Source organism: Trematomus bernacchii, unplaced genomic scaffold (assembly GCF_902827165.1).
Source record: "Trematomus bernacchii unplaced genomic scaffold, fTreBer1.1, whole genome shotgun sequence".
Taxonomy (NCBI): domain Eukaryota; kingdom Metazoa; phylum Chordata; class Actinopteri; order Perciformes; family Nototheniidae; genus Trematomus; species Trematomus bernacchii.
In genome coordinates, this window is record NW_022988066.1 from 884,704 (window position 1) to 903,546 (window position 18,843).

Sequence of the window (18,843 nt, forward strand, 5' to 3'; positions counted from 1 at the left end):
TTTGGAGAAATATCGAGTCTGCACATGAGTAGACTTCGCGGTCTTAAAATCCCCACAATGCTTTGCGCACGGACCAATTTCCCCAAATCTGTGGCGGAAGATGTAAGGCGGGGCCTCTCATATGACGCACACCTGCACACTTGCTAGCGTGTTCCACACTTCGTTTTCCGAATGCCAGGAAGTATTCTTGACTCGCTTCTGAAACAAGATGCTCGGCAGACATGTGCTACCAAGCAAGCGTACTCGCGATTGAGAAACACCCACACACACAAACACACACACACAAGCACACACCAGCACCCACTATGGCACTACGTGTGTATATGTTTTTATTACTTGTATGCCTGCAGATGGACAAAAGAGTTTTAAAAAAGGCACGAGCTAGGGATTGGGATTGCTCTGTGTAAAAAATTATTAATGTGCATGTACAGTAAATGTTGTATTTAGGGTTTTCTTGTGACAACACATATTCTTGACTTAAACTCACACTGTACATTTTACATTTACATTCAATCTAATATTTAATATTCCATTCCTCACACACTTAATTTATATAATATTCTGCTTTATATTTTGTTACTGTATATTTGTATTAGGGTTAGCAAACATTTCCCAAATTGGGATCAATGCAGTACTTCTTATCTTATCTTATCCTATGATGCGGTTGCTGGGAAATAGGTTTCATTTATATGTTCAATTTGATGTATTTAATGTCTATATTTCAGATATTTATTTAAATAAGAAGTGACCTTTGAATAAATATTGCAAAACAAAGCCTATCACATGCAGGCTTAGCCATTGTGTATTTCTTCCTGCACTACAAGATTTTGAGGTGTACAAATCTGGGCCATTTATTGTGTAATTTCTCATTACACATACAGTACAAATGCCTTTATTGGAGTCTTAAAAAGGTGCAGTAGAAGGACTTTAGCAGCATCATAAGAGGCCAACAAGAGTGACAAGGGTGTGTCACTGTGCTGAAGGAAAGTTGTGAACAGCTATCCAGGCCAGTCTCTAAAGACTCTTTCAGTCTAAAACAATGCTGCATTGATTTAGAAGCTGAATCAACAAAAACACTGTTTAATCTGCTGATTCTTTCTTAAAAATATTCATATCAAAATAGAAGCTGGACTAAAATCCAATTAAAAGATGGTACGTCTTATTCGTCCAGTGTAGTAATAATATCTGGTATGGATTGGGGACCACAGGGTCACATGACACAAATGCTATTTAAAAATAATTTGAAGTTTAAACAAATGTCAACAACATTTATTATTAGTTTTTTTTCTTTAACATGTTCCCACACAATTTGAACTTTTAAAGAGTTTGCAGCAAGGAATTTATTGGCATATTTGTTGTCACTTTGCACACTTAACAGATGGAGATTATTTTGTGATTAACAAATATTTAACCAGAGGTTCAGGCTTCATTTTCACTAGATGAAAATATTCATATAGTTACTTAAAAACAATGCATTTCCAAGGGGTAACAATGCTGCTGCTGGAGTACTGATCTAGTGGATCTGTGTTGATGTCATCTGTCTACCATATCCTCTTAAAATACTCTGTCCAACATTATCAGTATTGTGAAGAACATTTTTCTAACGCTTATTAAATATAGCAGAAAACATGCATTATTGTACTCAGGAGGGGAGTTTGACAGGGGATTACTCAAAAAGTACATAGTAAAAATACTTGATTGTACTTGTGGGAGTAGTCCAAGTAGTACTGAGTCCAACAGTATCAATTTCATGTAGAACTTATTGCAAAAAATCATTTTATCTCTCATCAAAGAGAGCAGAAAACATGCATTATTGTAATCTGGAGGGGAGTTTGACAAAGGATTATTCAAAAGGTACACAATAAAAGTACTTGATTGTACTTGTGGTAGTAGTCCAAGTAGTACTGAGTCCAACAGTATCAATTTCATGTAGAACTTATTGCAAAAAATCATTTTATCCCTCATCAAATATAGCAGAAAACATGCATTATTGTTCTCAGGAGGGGAGATTGACAGAGGATTACTCAAAAAGTACCCACTAAAAATATTTAATTGTATTTGTGGTAGTAGTCTAACAAGTACTGAGTCCAATAGTATCAATTGTACTGTCGGAAACACGACTTATCAGTAACTTTAGACATCGCAAAACAATTTTTATCGATATTTTATCGTAGATTATACATTTAACTGACACCAACTATATAATATGTACCTTGTTCATTAAAAAAATAGTGTATAAAATTAATAAAAATAAAAATATTTTTTAATGACAATCTAGAATGTGGGAAGAGGTGGGGCGGTGCCCCTAGCGCCCCTATGGGCCGGCCGCCACTGCTATGCATGCATTGGGTAAAAGTTTAAAAAATCCCTTTTTCAAATTGCCACCCCAGTCCAGCATCCAGTGATTCATATTCATGCTCTCTCACAAATATGCAAGAGGTCTGCATCAGAAAGCCAGATATCTTAGCATTAAGGCTCCATTTTAGGTTTAGTGGAACTAAACTAAAACTAAAATCTTAACTCATGGAGAATGCATGTCTGCTTCAGAGTGGTACCTCTATAATGTTGTATTGCCCAACTGCGTGATTAAGTTCTGAACTAATTGTATCTCGGAGGAAATTGTTGAGCAGAGCAGTATGCAATTTTATCAGATATGTAGAGCCTCAATTTTCCTAAATCTTTTCACAACCATTCCTTTATGTGGTGACAGCCTCAAGCTATGAGGCTTTCATTAATCAGGTTTTGAAACAGGAATCCTACAAATTCTTGTCAGGTTTAAGAGCAAATATGTATTTTCACCAGACCTTTAAGAAAAACACCACTCTAAAGACATTATTTGGAATTAAGACACAGTTAATAAAACAGGACAACATTTTAGTCAGCAAACTGGCAGCCTTTTATTGCATTCACATGTCTATGCAAATAATGTGTTGGGATCATGTGTTGTGATGGTGGTCCTCAGGTGTGGCCCAATGTGTTGCTTTTTCTGTGCGAGGCAGATCAGGTGCTAGATTTGGACACCAACTTGTTTCCCACATATTCCTCTGTGACAATCACCATCTTGGTTGTGCTGCTGCTGCTAGACCCTGAACCACTGGCACTGCTGCAAGGGGAAGAATCACAGAGCTTGCATTAAATATGAGAACAATTCTTCAGTTTACAGACGTTGTTATTTGTGTAAAAGGAAAAGGAAATAATAGTTATTTGTAGACTACTTACGCGCCCTCTCCGTCCAACAGCCTTCTGTATTCTGCGATCTCCATCTCCAGCCGTTGCTTGATGTCGAGCAACATTTGGTATTCTTGGCCCTGGCGTTCCGTGTCAGCACGCATTTGCATTAGCTGTTGCTCCAGCCCCGTCACTTGGCACTGTAGGCTTTGTAACTGCATGGAATACCGTCCCTCTGTCTCAGCTAAAGTGCCTTCAAGTGACCCTTTCTGTAGGTGGAAGTTAAAGAGAGGAGGAAGGGAGAGGAGAAAGAGTGAATTAGTAGTAAAACATTTTGGGTGCATCATATTTTTCATTACATTTAGGTCATTATCATTTACCATGCTGAGTTGGGACTGGAGCTCGATCTCCAGGCCCTGCATTGATCGACGTAGCTCAGTAATTTCTGTCCTTGTTGTTTGGATAACTTCTGTGCTGGCAGCCACCTCCTTGTTCAGTTCCTCCGACTATAACAGACACGGGAGAACCTCAATGTCATGTAGAACTACATATGTGACATATGTAACACTCTAAATAAGCAGTTGACTTTGTCAAATATTATCCAGTCTTACCTTTGCTTGGAACCAGGCTTCAAGGTCTTTTGCGTTCTTGGCGGCCACAGCCTCATACTGCTCACGGATTTCTGCCATAATGAGGGACAGGTCTAGTTGTTTCCCTGCGTCCACCTCCACGTTGATCTGTCCAGTCATCTGGTTTCTCATGAGTGCTAATTCCTGTTGAATAAGAAGAGTTTGGCAAAGTTGTTTGAGTACATTTCAACCTTCATTCTAGCAAATTGAATGAAAGCTCATTCAGATGAACGTCAATCATCCGCTACCTACCTCCTCGTGGTTCTTCTTGAGGAAGATCAGCTCCTCCCTGAGGCCTTCAATCTGCATCTCCAGGTCCGATCTGGCCAGTGTCAGCTCATCCAACAGTCTCTTCAGACCGCCGATGTCAGCCTCCACTGATTGACGCATGGCTAGCTCATTCTCCCACCTGTGAGGCAGCAATAAATCAGACATCTGCACCTCGAAAGCAAAATATTCCCCATGCACGTATTGCTTCAGTTAAATTACCAAGATTTTCCATCTAACTATGTCCTAAAAAATTCTGTCTCTGAACTTGATACTTACTTGGTTCTGAAGTCGTCTGATGCCAGTTTTGCATTGTCAATAGACAGATAGATGCTTCCATTGATTCTGGTGGCTTCCTGGATCTGTGTGACGAAGACAGATTTCATTAGACACAATTATTTCTCTCCAAAATCATGAATGTGCTTTGAAACAAGTTCCAATTTACATTTCCAACATATTCATCCGGAGATAATTTACATTGTAACTAAGGAATCAGAAGTCATGTGACATACCCTTCCCTGCAGATCGGCGATGGTGGCCTCAAAAGCTGAGTAGTCTCTGGCAGTGGGGGAGGTCTTACTCTCCAAGAACAGGCGGATCTGGAGCTCCAGCCCAGAGTTGGCCTCCTCAAGTTTTCGCACCTTCTCCAGGTAGGTGGCCAGACGGTCGTTCAGGTTCTGCATGGTAGCCTTCTCATTGGCTGAAGCGTCAAAGCCACCTCCACCTCCGCCTCCACCTCCACCTCCCATGCCAAAACCATATCCAGCTCCCATGCCAAAACCACCTCCACCTCCACCTCCAGCTCCACTGCCAAAACCATAACTGCTGCCACCTCCATAACTGCTGCCGCCGCCGGAAACGGAGATTCTTGATCCTGCGCCACCTGAACCGCTCACACTGGAAGCATATCTCCTTTGCACCCCACCAAATCCTCCACCCATGCTTCCACCCATGCCTCCACCCATGCTGGTTTTGACGGAGCTTCTCCCGTAGGTGGAATAACTGCTGGTCATGGTGACGATTGCTCAGGAGATCTGCCTGCCTCAAAGAGAATGACTTGGACTGAGATGCAATGTTCTGCCTCTGTCCCCTTTTTATCCTGCATGCTGCCTCTGGTGTGGGCGGGGGTGTGTAGGAATGAAGGGAGGAGCATTACCTAAAATGGTTGCTCTGCCCCACCTATCACACACACCCTTGAGGTTCATTTTGTCCAACAATAATAAGGAGAAAGAGGGATTCAACTTAATCTTTCAATTCTTTAAGTTCACTTCTATCTGCAGACCTTATAGTAAACATAATGGATTAATTACTCTATTTGTCCTTTATTATATTTGTTAATGTGCATGAAGACATGGCATACATATGAAGCTTCATTTTGTATTCCTACAAAGTATACTGTATATTGTGAAACAGACACACCCGTTACTGTCCGGTTAGTTATTCAGTCAAATCTGGTTGTTGTCATGTGTGTCAATGTGTCTTTAGTGACATTTGATTGTTGAGCAAGACTGCTATGTTGTCTAAACATGGTATGTTACCAAGGCAACAAGCATTATTATGGACTGTAAAATGGTTCATTGCACTTGACTCTCAGCCAGCACACGTCTTCGCAAACAACCCTCTGTGTTTCCTTGTTATCATGCGTGAAGATTTGAAGTGTTGGTTCTTCTGTTAGTGATAGTTTCAGTTATTCTTCACATCTCAAACCTAACATTTTATGCATTCTCTTCGTGATGCTCAGCAATAGCCTGCAGGGTTGAGTTAGAAGTTGTTTTTATGGATGATGTCAGTCGATACCTGGCCATAGTTAGAACCTGGGGAAATGTTTTGCCGGAGAGCTCATCACAGATATGCCTACGTGTTCTTTATTTCTTCTGGCACTTTACTTTGGCATGTGCATCATGCCCAAACAAGAACAAGCTCTCCTTTGTTTTCTTCTTTCCATTTAACCACACTCTTTTCTTCAAGTCTTTACAGGCTTTAAAACCTTTCCTTGCAGATTTGAAACATTATAATAAGAATAACCGATGTACTATTTAGAACATTCTGCTTCTGGTTAAATCTTAAAAGATGTTTTGAATTCTAACTAGCAAACGTCTGTGCACATCCACAGCCTGGACTAATACATAGCAGATGTTTCTTTTCACTGCTGCTGTTCATTTTGAGGTTGCAAACTCCTCTCATGCACATGCTAAACGGCTATAAATCACGTCCAAGATAGTTGAAACCCTTGTGATATATGAGTGAAGATATTTTTCTCTCTCTGGAGATAGCATTTTCACACTCACTCATCAAACCTTTGTGTGTACACACTGAAATGTTTAGCTCTGCACAGCTTAGTTGCACTTCATTAAGTGTTCAATGCTCTATTTGCAGATCAGATTCATAAACGTGGTATTGCAATATGGTTTTTGACTTAAAAGGATATTTTTTTAGAAAGTTAAACATTTTAACAGGAAACAAAAAAGCCAAGCAAAGGTTTAAAAAACATGTACAAGTATAGAAAATACCAATAACTTGAAAAATATGCTGTAAAAAGACAACAAAAATGGGTCATTAGAACTGTATTACAATTATTTTTGTTATGAATTTGCAGTTTTCTGCAAGTACTCACTTACAGCACCATTATTTTTAGCTGAGTACATTTACTAGAATAATGGAAGTAAATGTTATTATGAATTGACATTTGTCAGTGTTGGAAAAAGTACTCAGATCCTTTACTCAAGTAAAAGTACAAACAATCTTAAAATACTCCTCTACAAGTAAAGTCCTGATTTCAAAATGTTACTTTGATAAAGTACAAAAGTATTAGCATAAAAAAACACTTAAAGTAAAAGTACTCACTCTGCACAATTTCAGAAGTATAGAAGTAAAGCATGAATAACATGCTAAATGTACTTAGTATCAAGTAGCAAAAGTAAAAGTATTCGTTATGCAGATTTGATCTTTTCACAGTATTATATTATCATGGTTATTATATTATATCGTTTTTATACATGTCAAAGCATTTTACTGTAGTTTGTCAATGTGGACAAAATGTAGATGCCTGAAGTACTGTGGAGACTATACCACATCAGCTGATGTCACTATGTCACAGAAGTAAAAAAAGGACTGCATTTCAGGCAGAGGGGAGTGTGTGGGAGAGAAACTCCCTCTGGAGGGAACTTTGGGATTTTAGCCTTTGCAGACCATTTACATGCACAAAAACCTATATACCTAACAAGTGTATGGTCTCAATTGCAAGTTTCAAGCCTTCCTCAACACAGCATTATGATCAGTTAGTGAATGATGATCCCATTTAGAGAACATTAGACAATAAAGCAGTGTATGCTCTAGGCTAGGGTGGGGCTATCCTGTGATTGACATGTTGCTAGAGCGGTAATCCCTTCACAGCATTCTTTCATGTCATGAAGATGAATAGAACATTTGTTTAACTAAATTCTTTTGTGTCAGTTGTTCCTCCCCCCTCTGCTACATCTCGTTCCAGAAGAGCAAGACGGCAAAGGCCAAAACCCCCAACTCAAGGCTTCAAAACTGTATTCCACAAGCCAACTGTTGACATCACAATCAATCTGTCCACCGCTTATACATTATACAGTCTATGGCTGTAACAAATGAGGGAATTGTTCATCGTAAGAAAATGCATGCAAATACAAAAACTAAACATTTTCAATGCCTGCAAAGTTTATTAAAATCCTTATAAAATAACTAAATCAGTCGTAGTCTTTACATGCTGCATACTTTGATGAATGTAAAGAAGGTGTGTAACGTAATTGAACTATTGCACTTTAATAACAAATATTTTATCTTCTCATGCAATTGAATGAGAATAATTCCTTAGAAAAACAACAGCACTTTTTTCTTCCTGCTGCTCATTATTATCTAGGTCAGACTGTAGCTGCAGTACTGAGTGTGAAGCAGTTGCATCTCTGGCCTCAATGTGCTTCCTTGGTGTTATCAACCTGCACTTTAGTTGTAGATGAGTGCATTGATACAAATTAAGATACATAATTGTCATACGCAATAAACAGAGGCTATGCACACTCTCTGCTCTGACAAAAAAATAAAATACTTGTGGTTTAGGTTATGAAAGTGATTTATGTTGCCCGCAGCCTGGGTGTGTGGCGGCAGTGCAACGTGTGGCTGTGGTTCTCGGGTTAGTGTGAATGAAGTGTGCATACTTTTAATTGAAAACTCCTGCAAACTGGTGTATTTTTACTCAAACTAAACGTTATCTTCAGCTTTATAAGATAGCATTTACACATATTCTAACCCCACTGCAGAACAATTGATTAATAGCATGTGCTCTGCAATGGCATGTGTCGGGGTTGTACCAAAAAAACATTTCACTATATCTCTGCGACACATTTACTGTGTCACACAACCCCCTATCCACTTTTCATGTGAGCGTGAATGAGTTCTCAAAGTGGACCTATTCAAGTCTGAGTACGAAGTGCCTCGCTGACTCAAATACCTGCAGCTTGAGGTGAAACCAGAGCAGTATGCTCCAAATGTGTTGTGGCATGAAAAATAGCCCGGAGAGCTTTTACCTGGGTGTGTAACTGTCAGTTATGACCCAAGGTTAACCAATATCTCCCTTTCTATCTCACGAGATGATTTACCTCAACATGAGGTGTCTTTTGGCAATGCTACTCCGCCCTTGTGTTTATTAATTTCAGGCTGAGACTGGTTTCTGCTGCATCTTGCAAAGCCCTGCAGCTACCACACCCTTTACAGCTTCCTGCAAATCATACCTAACGCCTATGATTGTCAGATGTACTGCAGAAAGGTCTGGAAATGTACTACCAAGTATTCAAAACTTTGAGCAGATTCACAAATGATATTTATCATTTATAAATATATAAGTAACCCAATTCTTCATTGATTCTCTAAATAACTGAACTGAATTAAGAGCCCATGCGCACAAAAGTATGTACTAGATTGCTTGTATGTTGGTATTAATAAAAATAACTGCAGTGAGTTGAGAGAAAACCTTAATTTCCTCATGTGATGCATGAGATTTCTTGTATTTTCTATTTCTGTGAAACAAATTTGCAGAGTTGATGCAAAAGCAAACAGCTTTCTTTACAATTTGGCATGAATGTGAGGATTTCTTCGATTTAAAACAAGACATTCTGTAGGAGCAAGTTGCAAAGGTAAAACAATGTTACGTAATGTTTTTTGCTGCTGATTTTGTCCTGTGTGTTCATGCAGGTTACTTTGATGCGTAGGGGCTCGACAGTAAGGGAAAGTCAATTCCACTCGCTTGAACTTGATATTTCTCTGCTGCACAGAGCTGTTGAAATAACATAAATCATAAATCAGGGTGCAATTACATTTAACAACACCATTGACAAATAGCATCAATGTCTCAATAGAATGTTGCACAAAGCAGTGAAAGGAAGGGAGTGTTTAATTCTGAGTCATTCTGAACAACAGAATTAATACTAAGGTGGAGGTTTGAATGTCTCTGCTTGAATCAACTCATCCCAATGATTCATGAAAATGCTTTTGTTGATTTAGCTGTCCTCACAGAATCAAATCCACACTATACAAAAAACACAGAGGCTTTCCATTTCCCTGTGTTTTTTTTAAATATGTATCTGTTGTAATTTATTGTCTTTTATTGTGATTGTAGTAATGTGTTTTTATTACATGTACAGCACTTTGGCTCGACCAAAAATCGCTTTTAAATGTGCTTTATAAATAAAACTTGAACTTGATTTGATTTCCATCTCTGCATGTTCTGTAAATTCATATTGATATTAATTGTTCCTACAGTGTCCAACATGGCATCAACATTGTGTCTTGTTCTGGGGAATAGTAATCATTGTCCTTTGACTTTGAAAATCATTGTGGTTCTAAATGTGTCTTCAAGTATTACAACATTACGCAATCCAAAAAGGTTGTGGAGGACTTCAATTTGAGAGAGAAGGACAATGGTGACATCTGGTGGCCATGAGGAAAAGTACACTGTCTGGTTCTGCTTTATTTTTGATGTATTGTTGTTATTTTAGGCCTAATATCCACAAAGGGAGAATACAAAGAAACCCTACTTTAAATTGAAACAATAAAACCTTTATTTTTTATTTTAATAGTTATCTTTGCGTGACCTGAAACGTGCTCTAATCCTGACACACGTGTTATTGGTTTGTCCAAAACGTTTTTCCAAGGAAGAATCAGCATCTCTTTCCAAATTACAATGCGACTTACTGCATTTTAAAACACATCTGAGAGTAACAATAAACCTTTTTCATCTTTGCTTTTTAGTCATATTTTGGTGTCATACTTTATGATGGATAGTAACTAATTACACATGTATCAAATACAATTTTGAGGCACTTGTTCTCTAGTTCAGTACGTCTATTTCCTACTACTTTATACTTCAACTCTATTACAAACCATAGACAAAGGAAGTACTTTTTACACCAATACTTTTATTAGATAATTTTGGTGACATTCAAGATTCTGATTTATAATACAGATATAATCAACATATTGAATCATGTATTATGTTTAGGGTAAATTAATTGATCCATTGATGCAATTCATAAGCCACCCAGGAGTAAATATATAAAAGACTTCCCTTTTTTTTACCAGCTGAAACAAGTAGGAGTTTCAAGTACTTACTACAACCCTGCTATATAATTGCAATACAAACGAAACAAAAGAAATGCCATGGTGTCCCTCTTAAACATTAAAATGCTGTTTTACCTAGTATACCCCCATCTAAGTTACACGTTACGAGCTGACTCATTATTCATTAAGAAGCATACCATCATTGACATTTAGAAGCCAAATCTAAGTAAAATGTAAGTTTACTGTCAGCAGAGGTGTTACTGAATATCTACTGTCTTAGTCTGCTCACTGGAGGACACCACCTGCCCATCGATGACCTCCTCCACAATGGTCTTTGTTCTCCGCTCGATATGGGGTTTGTGCTCTGCAGAGGAGACATAATGCATCATGGGACCAGTGGTAGAAAAAGCATGCAGATCTTGTACTTGATTGAAAGTAGAAGTACTCGAGTGTAAGAATACTCTGTTACTAGAACAAATCCTGCATTCAAAATGTTACTCAAATCAAAGTACCAAAGTATCAGCATCAAAATATACTTAAAGTACCAAAAAAAGTAAAAAGTAAAAGTATTCATTATGCAGATTGGTCCATATTAGAATCATATATGTTTATGTTCTGATTATAATTATTGATGCATTAATGTGTTAATCAAAGCTGGTAAGTGAAAGACATTTTAATTACTTTGAATACTGATGGTTTACTTAAACTATTATTTAAGTGTTGATTATATTTCACATCATTAATCAAAATCTGCAAAGTAACAAAAGGTACAAAATAAATGTGTTGGAGTGAAAGTACACTATTTACCTCTGAATTATGGTGGGGTAGAAGTACAAATTAGAAGAACATTTAAATACTCAAGTAAAGTACTAGTCCCTTAAAATTGTACTTAAGTACACGACTATGTGCATGGAAATACAGTGCAATGCGTCAATGATGTTAGTACAGGATCAGACAGTTAGTTTAGTCATAGTATTATCTGTCTAACAGATCACAATAAATCAATAAATAATACAATGCACTATATCACGTGCCATAAGAAATGTAATATAAAAGTCATGGTATAGTATACATATGACATAAATAATGATGTCCTTGTAAATAATGGGATTCTTACCTTCCACTAGCACAACCTCTTTGATAACATAGGCCCTATGGAGAAAAAGACGTCACTTTAAAACATATTTTATTCATTCAATTGTATTCTTCTACTTTCACTTTATAGAAATTAACCCCTCACCTTCTCTCCTGAATGAGCTCCCTCTCGCGCGTCTCTCCGTCCAGCAGCCTCCTGTACTCAGCGATCTCCATCTCCAGCCTCATCTTGATGTCCAGCAGGATCCTGTACTCGGTCTGCTGCTGCTCGATGGAGCCCTGCAGCCCCTGCAGGTCCCCCTGCAGCGTGTTGATGCTGAGCTGCAGCTGGCTGAGCTGGGTGTTGAACCGCACATTGGACTCCTCCAAAGTCCTCTGTCTGCACTGCATCTTCAGGGCGGAGGGGAACGGTGTTAGGAAAGCGGAGAGTGTGTTTTTAAAAAAATGCCCTTGCTTAAAATAATGAAGTCCTAGTTACATTAAAATACTCATTTACATCTGTACCCAATCAAATGCATGCACAGATTCCTGGTAAACCACATGGGGGCAGTATTTGTAGTTTAACCTCCTGATACTTGTGCCAAAAGATACAATAGTTACTAAGGGAAAACTCTCCTGAGGGAGGGTCAGTAAAACCATGCCTGTAAGTCAGGGGTGTCCAAACTACGGCCCGGGGGCCAAATGCGGCCCGCGGCCCATTTTGAATCGGCCCTCAGCAAATTCAAAAAGTATAATGAAATATGGCCCACAAATTAGTCTTGTGCTTGTTTTATATTGTACTTCTTAAATATATTACGTAAACAGATATTAGTATTCATGTGTTGATAAACCCAGTTTTCAAATAAAAAGAAAACATTTCTAACAAATCTAAGTTGATAAGAAAAAAGCCCAATAACTTATTTACATAACCAGCTTGAAATATACCCTTCATATTTCCTCTTGTGATAACCAATCTGAGGCTTCAGTTTTAAGAAATGAGCATAACAAAATAAATGAAACCCTATAGAGAGCTGAGATGTAGGCTGTTTTTTCTTAAAGCATATTCAAGTAAGCATCATTTACCTACATTTGATTGATTTTGATATATATAACTTAACTTATGAGGCAATATACCTCACCTCTAGTGAGTGGCCCAGCTCGTCGTATATTTTTCTGTGTGTGGCCCTCAGTGAAAAAAGTGTGGACACCCCTGCTGTAAGTATTACAAATCCATTGTGTAGTGGTAAGAAGTCTGATGAGTCTTTAAACGCGTATTCTATTATGTCAGACTTCAGACTTCATCATATTTGATTGTCCATACCTTTTCAACAGCATGTCACCATTTTTTATTCCCAAGTCTTGGCACTCAAGTCCTAAACTTTCAGTTTCGAGGCCTTAACAATGAAATGTGCACTTCTGACCAATTTCCACCTGATTTGTTTTTATACTAAAAATAAATTCTGTTAACCACTGATTTTTGTACATACCCACCCGTTTTCTTTGGTATCGTTTTTCCAAAATGTAGTACCGTTAATTTAGTTCTCGTTTTCAAAGTGTATCTGTTTAATTAAATATCAACTTGCTGCCCACTTTTTAGGGTTAGGGTTAGTGTTAGGCTCAATCAAACGGTTTCTATGTTACTAGTTACTGTTCAGGTCCAAGGTCTAGTCAAGTCCATTTCGTCGAGTTGAGTCACAAATCATCATATTTGTGATTCGAGTCTGACCCGCGTCCAGGTCATGTGACTTGACTCCTCCCCTCCGGTTTCCGCACAGGACTGTTTTGTTGTCTAAATCCCCATTCATCCAGACTGCAGAAGCCTTTGCCTTACTTCAGAAACGTTGACATACAGTATAGCTTTGCACAGAACCCCATCACTAACATGAAAACACACTAAAAATGCATCTTGTAAAGCCCATTATGAGCAGGAGGAATTATAAGAGCAAGTGGAAACAGTTCAAATATACATGTGGGCATGTGAGTGTGGTTTTAAGATAGACTTGAGTAAAAAGTGAACCTACCCTTTAATCTCAGTGTGATCAAACCCTGCACAGTGAAAAGGAGCGTTTGCATTCAGTGGGTCGGCTAGGTCTTACCTCTGTGAGGATGCCGTCCCGACTTATCTCCAAATTCTGGTAGGTCCTCCTCACCTCTGACAGCTCTGTGTGAAATGTATTCACATCTGTGGTAGATACTAAGATTCTCACATTGAATTCCTCCACCTATTTACACACAAACACAAACATATACAGAGATGGTATAAGGACTCAGATCTTGTACTTGAGTCAAACTACAAAATACTCTGTTACAAGTAAAAGTCCTGCAATCAAAATGTTACTCAAGTAAAAGTAGAAAAGTATTGGACTCAAAATATACTTAAAGTACCAAAAGTTTAAGTACTCATTCTGCAGATTGGTCCATTTCAGAATAATATATATGATATGTTTTATAATGATTGATCATTAAAGTGTTATCAAAGCTGGTAAAGGTGCAGCTAGTTTGAATAGCTTTGTATACTGCAGGGTAGCTTGTGAATTTACTCCAGGTGGAACTATAGTCTGATTTAACACTTTAACACAAATACATTTACCTCTGAATTGAAGCAGGGTAGAAGTACAAAGTAGCAAACAATGTAAATACTAGTACAAATCATACTCAAAAACCTACTCGATTGAATGTATTTAGTTACTTTACACCACTGCACATATACACAATAAATCCCATGACATTGCCGCCTTTTATCATCACTATTTGTATTGCTCTCCTCTCTCACCTTAGCTTGGAACCATTTCTCCACCTCCTGCGTGTTCTTCACCATCAGGGCTTCGTACTCCTCCCTGGTTTCCTTCAGCTCCTTCTCTATGTCTACAGACTCTGCACAGTCCACCCTCACATCCACCGAGCCGCTCTGCTGCTCGCTTATCACCAGCAACTCCTGCAACATGCACATATTTGTATTATCTCCTGCCCTTAGACAGGATTGAACGGCTTTATTGTCATATGTGTAGATATACAAGGCTCCTCCAACAATGCAACAAGACATAAAACAAAAAAAATTAAAAATAGTGCAAGAAGAAACAGAGTAGAAACAAAATACTGTTAATGTTGAAAGCCTTATGTGCAAGTAATGCAGGAGAAGTTAAGTAGCCTATAAGTCAAATATAATAAGATGAGCTAAAAATAGAATGTAAAAAAACAGAAAAAGAGAGCATATTACTCCTATTTTATCTACACTACGTTGGCTGCCAGTGTCTTTCAGAATTGATTTTAAAAATATTTTACTGGTTTTTAAAGCTCTTAAGGTTTGGCACCCACGTATCTCACTCTTGTTGTATGTCCCTGGACGAGCCCTGAGGTCCTCTTCTAAATATCCCTAAATGCCCCCAAAATAAAATGGGTGAGGCCGCTTTTATCCACTACGCTCCCATACTGTGGTACATTATGACGTTTTTATTACTATTATCTTTTTATCTGTATCTTTTTTGAACCTATATGTTTGCTTTATTTTATAGGGTTTCATATTGTTGCACCGATTCACTGAGTCTTGTGTCTTATCTTTCTGAGAGGAATCATTATTTATTGTATTTTTATTATCATACCTTTTACCTCCTTGTGTCTCTTAACCTGATAAAATGTTATATTGTGTTACTATGCTGCATGTATCTGTAAAGGTCTTAACATCTGATCTGAGGGGAACTTCTTGTTGTTTATTTTTACTTGTTATGTGCGCCATTTTGTAAAGCACTTTAAGCTGCACGTGCTGTATGAAAAGTGCTATATAAATAAAGCTTTATTATTATTCAAATGAAATACAGCCAACAGACGGCACCATTGTACTTTAAAACAGAGCATGCAGTGAAGCACCCTCTACAACAGAGGATCTGATTGGCTCTCTATGCTCTCACCTCCTGGTGGCTGCTCCTCATGTACACCAACTCCTCTGTCATACCCTCTATATTCAGCTCCAGGTCGCTGATGGAGAGGGTCATGCTGTCCCGGACCCCTTTGAGACGAATCACATCAGCCTGCACCGTCGAATGCATGTTCAACTCTACCTCATACCTGCAGCAGGAAGCCATGTGTAGTTCAAAAATGAAATGAGTTAAAGAAAAACAATGATGCCATAAGGGTGCATAGAGCGACCATGGAGGGCACACCTACTTTACTTGAAAGTCTTCTGCAGCCAGTTGAGCATTGTCAATCTGCAGTATGACGCGTTGGTTGTCTAAATATTTATTCAAGATCTAAGTGGGAGAAAAATGTTCTGTAGCATTATTCCATTCATATTTCACCCTTGTATCACTCAGCACTCATAGCACACTCACTTTAGCACTCATCAGTACAATTATGTGTCATCTTTGTGCAGTTGAAGACACCAAAACATGACAGCATGTAGTACAATCACTGAACAACTGTTTTTATTTTATTATTGAATAGTGGTTTTTTCATTAATGTTTTTTTGCGATGATGTGCTACCTGTGCTCGGACATCAGTGATGATGGCGAAGAACTTTGTAAAGTCATTGGAGTGAGAAGGAGCTCTCTTCTCTAAGAACTCTCTGATCTGCAGCTCCAGTCTTCTGTTGGCCGACTCCAGGGAGTGCACCTGAACACAACCACAGGGTGACGTCAAACAGTCTCCATAGCTAAGTCTCTCTGCATCAGCTGACAGATGACAGATGCATCCATTCATAAAATACTTAAGTCCTGGCTCCAAACGTATGTCTGGCGCCGAGAAGCAATACTTTTTTAAACAAGTTATTCTTGTTAAGATTAGTACAAACCAAATGCCAACATATTAATGGAAAAAAGTAATGGTATTCTTTACTTAAAGTGAAAATAATTTATTCAGAAGGCAGTGGAGTATTATTACTAAAAGATATGTTATAAGCAGTGGTGTAAAGTAACTGCACATTTGCTCAAGTACAGTACCAACTTAAGTAAAAATGTTGAGGTACTTGTTCTTTAGTATTGTATTTCAATATTTTGCTACTTTGTACTTCTACCCCACTACAATTCAGAGGTAAATCATGTACTTTTACTCCTCTACATGTATTTAATACCTTTAGTTACTTTACAGATTTGGAGTAACTCTTAAATCAGACTTTAGTTCCACCTGGAGTAAATTCACAATCTACCCTGCAGTATGCAAAGTCATTAAAACTAGCTGCACCTTTACCAGCTGTGATAACACTTTAATGATCAATAAATATGATCAAAACATAACATATATATTATTCTGAAATAATCTGCATAATGAGTACTTTTACTTTTGGTACTTTAAGTATATTTTGATGCCAATACTTTTGTACTTTTACTTGAGTAATATATTGAATGCAGGACTTTTATTGTAACAGAGTATTCCTACACTCTGTAACTTCTACTTGTACTCAAGATCTGAGTACTTCTTCCACCTCTGGTTATAAGTGTTTTAATGTTGTAGCTGGTCATCAAACTTTTTTGAGGTAAAGATTTAATTTACAATGTTTTCTAACTATTAAAAGTATTTAACATCATAATCTGCAAAGTAACTCTAAAGCACAGTAAGTACGTAGAACCATATTAGCCTCTAAAATATAGTTGCATGCACGTAGAAAAGTGACATCAATGTGAAAAACTCAGTCCAAAATGATGTAATTAAGTACAGTCAGCACTTTACTGAATTCATTTGTTTCTGACCATTGTTTTAGGACCGAATTGAAACATTGTGAACCCCTCCTTTAAAGTTTAGCATTTGTGAGTGTCTCTGAAGGTGCATAAAAGTAAGAAATCATCTATGTAAGGATGAACATATAATGCATTTTTTACTTTAAGGGGCAAATTAATAAAAAATACTCTATCACAGTGAAGGTTCTAGAACGATACAGAGGATTCTGCATACATTTTTAGTTATCATCATCATCATCATCATCATCATCATCATCACGGCTCACCTGCTGCAGGTAGGATTCCAGGCGGTCATTGAGGTTCTGCATGGTCAGCTTCTCGTTGACGATCACTGCGCTTTCACTGAAAGGGTTGTGTGACCCGGAGGTATAGAAGGACTGGGAGATGCGGGTCCCGTAGCCCCCGGCCCCCCCATACACACTGGGAGAGCGGCCCTGCGTCAGGGGCCCGCCGGTGGGGAGGAGGAAGCCCTGGCTGCTTCCGACCGACTGCTGGAAGCCTCCGACCGACTGCTGCATGCCTCCGACCGACTGCTGCATGCCTCCTTTCTGGCTCAGGGAGCTGCTGGTCACGCTGCGGGCACTGTAGCTCCGGCTGCTCTGGCGGCTGCTCTGGCGGCTGAATGAGACAGACATGTTGGAGGTGAGGATGGAGGTGGAGGTGACCTGGAGGTGATGAGCAGAGCTGAAGAGTCTCCAAGGAGTACCTGAGTCTGCGACAAGTGGGCTTTTTATAGAGAGGAGGAGAGAGGAACCAGATTGAACCCATGCCAACAATGTGTGGTATGCAGACGACTTGTGTTGACTAGTCGAGCATGAGTAACGTTCTGTAGGCGACAGGTTGAACATCTAGTTAGGCGGCTTGATGGTTAATGATACCGTGCCCGCAGCCTGGTATGTAGATAACAATTTGTTTTCCTTCCGTGTCAGTCATACTTTGGCTGAAGCTCAGGTATTTCAGTGTGTGCACAGCTAAAATAATTAAATAAAAATAATACTTTTGTCACTAGCCTATATTCAGTGCTTTGAAAGGGATTTACTTTCCCTGTAGTTTGATAGGCTTTTGTCCATGTACTGTAAGTGGTCTGCAAAGACTACAATTCCAAAGTTTCTCTACCACAACCCCTACCTGCCTGAAATGCCTCCATTGGACTCCTTTGTTAACTTCTGTAACATAATGACATCACTATGTAACACTCGCGCTTTAGACAGAAGGTGAAAAGAGGTGCTGCAGCACAGACAGTATGAGATAAATAAAGAGCTTTTGCAGCATTAAAGCATGTAACATTCATTCAAGTACATTTATGGCATAATAAATAAATACAATAATAAGAATAATACAATAATGCCATATATATGTCAAAAATATTATTAATAAACTAATGGGACAGTATGGCAAACAAAGAAATAACTAAACGTAAAAATGTTAAAAATAAAAACAAAGTTATATATATATATATA

At 38.4% G+C, this 18,843-nt stretch overlaps 2 protein-coding genes across 2 annotated transcripts; both read right to left on the reverse strand.

Annotated features, from left to right (window-relative positions):
- Nucleotides 1–2,872: 2,872 nt before the first annotated feature.
- krt15 (keratin 15) lies at nt 2,873–5,146 on the reverse strand. The gene is made up of 7 exons (XM_034120278.1): nt 4,577–5,146; nt 4,344–4,426; nt 4,050–4,206; nt 3,780–3,941; nt 3,549–3,674; nt 3,220–3,437; nt 2,873–3,103 (listed from the first exon to the last, which is right to left on the reverse strand). The coding sequence occupies exons 1-7, from the start codon at nt 5,075–5,077 to the stop codon at nt 3,001–3,003; spliced, it is 1,350 nt and encodes a 449-aa protein (XP_033976169.1). The 5' UTR covers nt 5,078–5,146; the 3' UTR covers nt 2,873–3,000.
- A 5,345-nt stretch (nt 5,147–10,491) lies between these two features.
- LOC117474478 (keratin, type I cytoskeletal 47 kDa-like) lies at nt 10,492–18,093 on the reverse strand. Its single transcript, XM_034120277.1, has 9 exons — nt 17,650–18,093; nt 16,194–16,322; nt 15,879–15,961; nt 15,623–15,779; nt 14,491–14,652; nt 13,814–13,939; nt 11,884–12,128; nt 11,761–11,795; nt 10,492–11,007 (listed from the first exon to the last, which is right to left on the reverse strand). The coding sequence occupies exons 1-9, from the start codon at nt 18,016–18,018 to the stop codon at nt 10,901–10,903; spliced, it is 1,413 nt and encodes a 470-aa protein (XP_033976168.1). The 5' UTR covers nt 18,019–18,093; the 3' UTR covers nt 10,492–10,900.
- Nucleotides 18,094–18,843: the final 750 nt, after the last annotated feature.

Bases quoted from the DNA above. Each gene is read 5' to 3' on its own strand.
- krt15 (XM_034120278.1), bottom strand. From the start codon at position 5,077: ATGACCAGCAGTTATTCCACCTACGGGAGAAGCTCCGTCAAAACCAGC. The intron at 4,207-4,343 runs GTAAGTATCAAG...GCTGCCTCACAG, and splicing joins TCAGACGACTTCAGAACCAA to GTGGGAGAATGAGCTAGCCA. The intron at 3,942-4,049 runs GTAGGTAGCGGA...CTTATTCAACAG, and splicing joins TCAAGAAGAACCACGAGGAG to GAATTAGCACTCATGAGAAA.
- LOC117474478 (XM_034120277.1), bottom strand. From the start codon at position 18,018: ATGTCTGTCTCATTCAGCCGCCAGAGCAGCCGCCAGAGCAGCCGGAGC. The intron at 16,323-17,649 runs GTGAGCCGTGAT...GGTTGTGTTCAG, and splicing joins TGGAATCCTACCTGCAGCAG to GTGCACTCCCTGGAGTCGGC. The intron at 11,008-11,760 runs GTAAGAATCCCA...TCTCCTCTGCAG, and splicing joins AGAGGTTGTGCTAGTGGAAG to AGCACAAACCCCATATCGAG.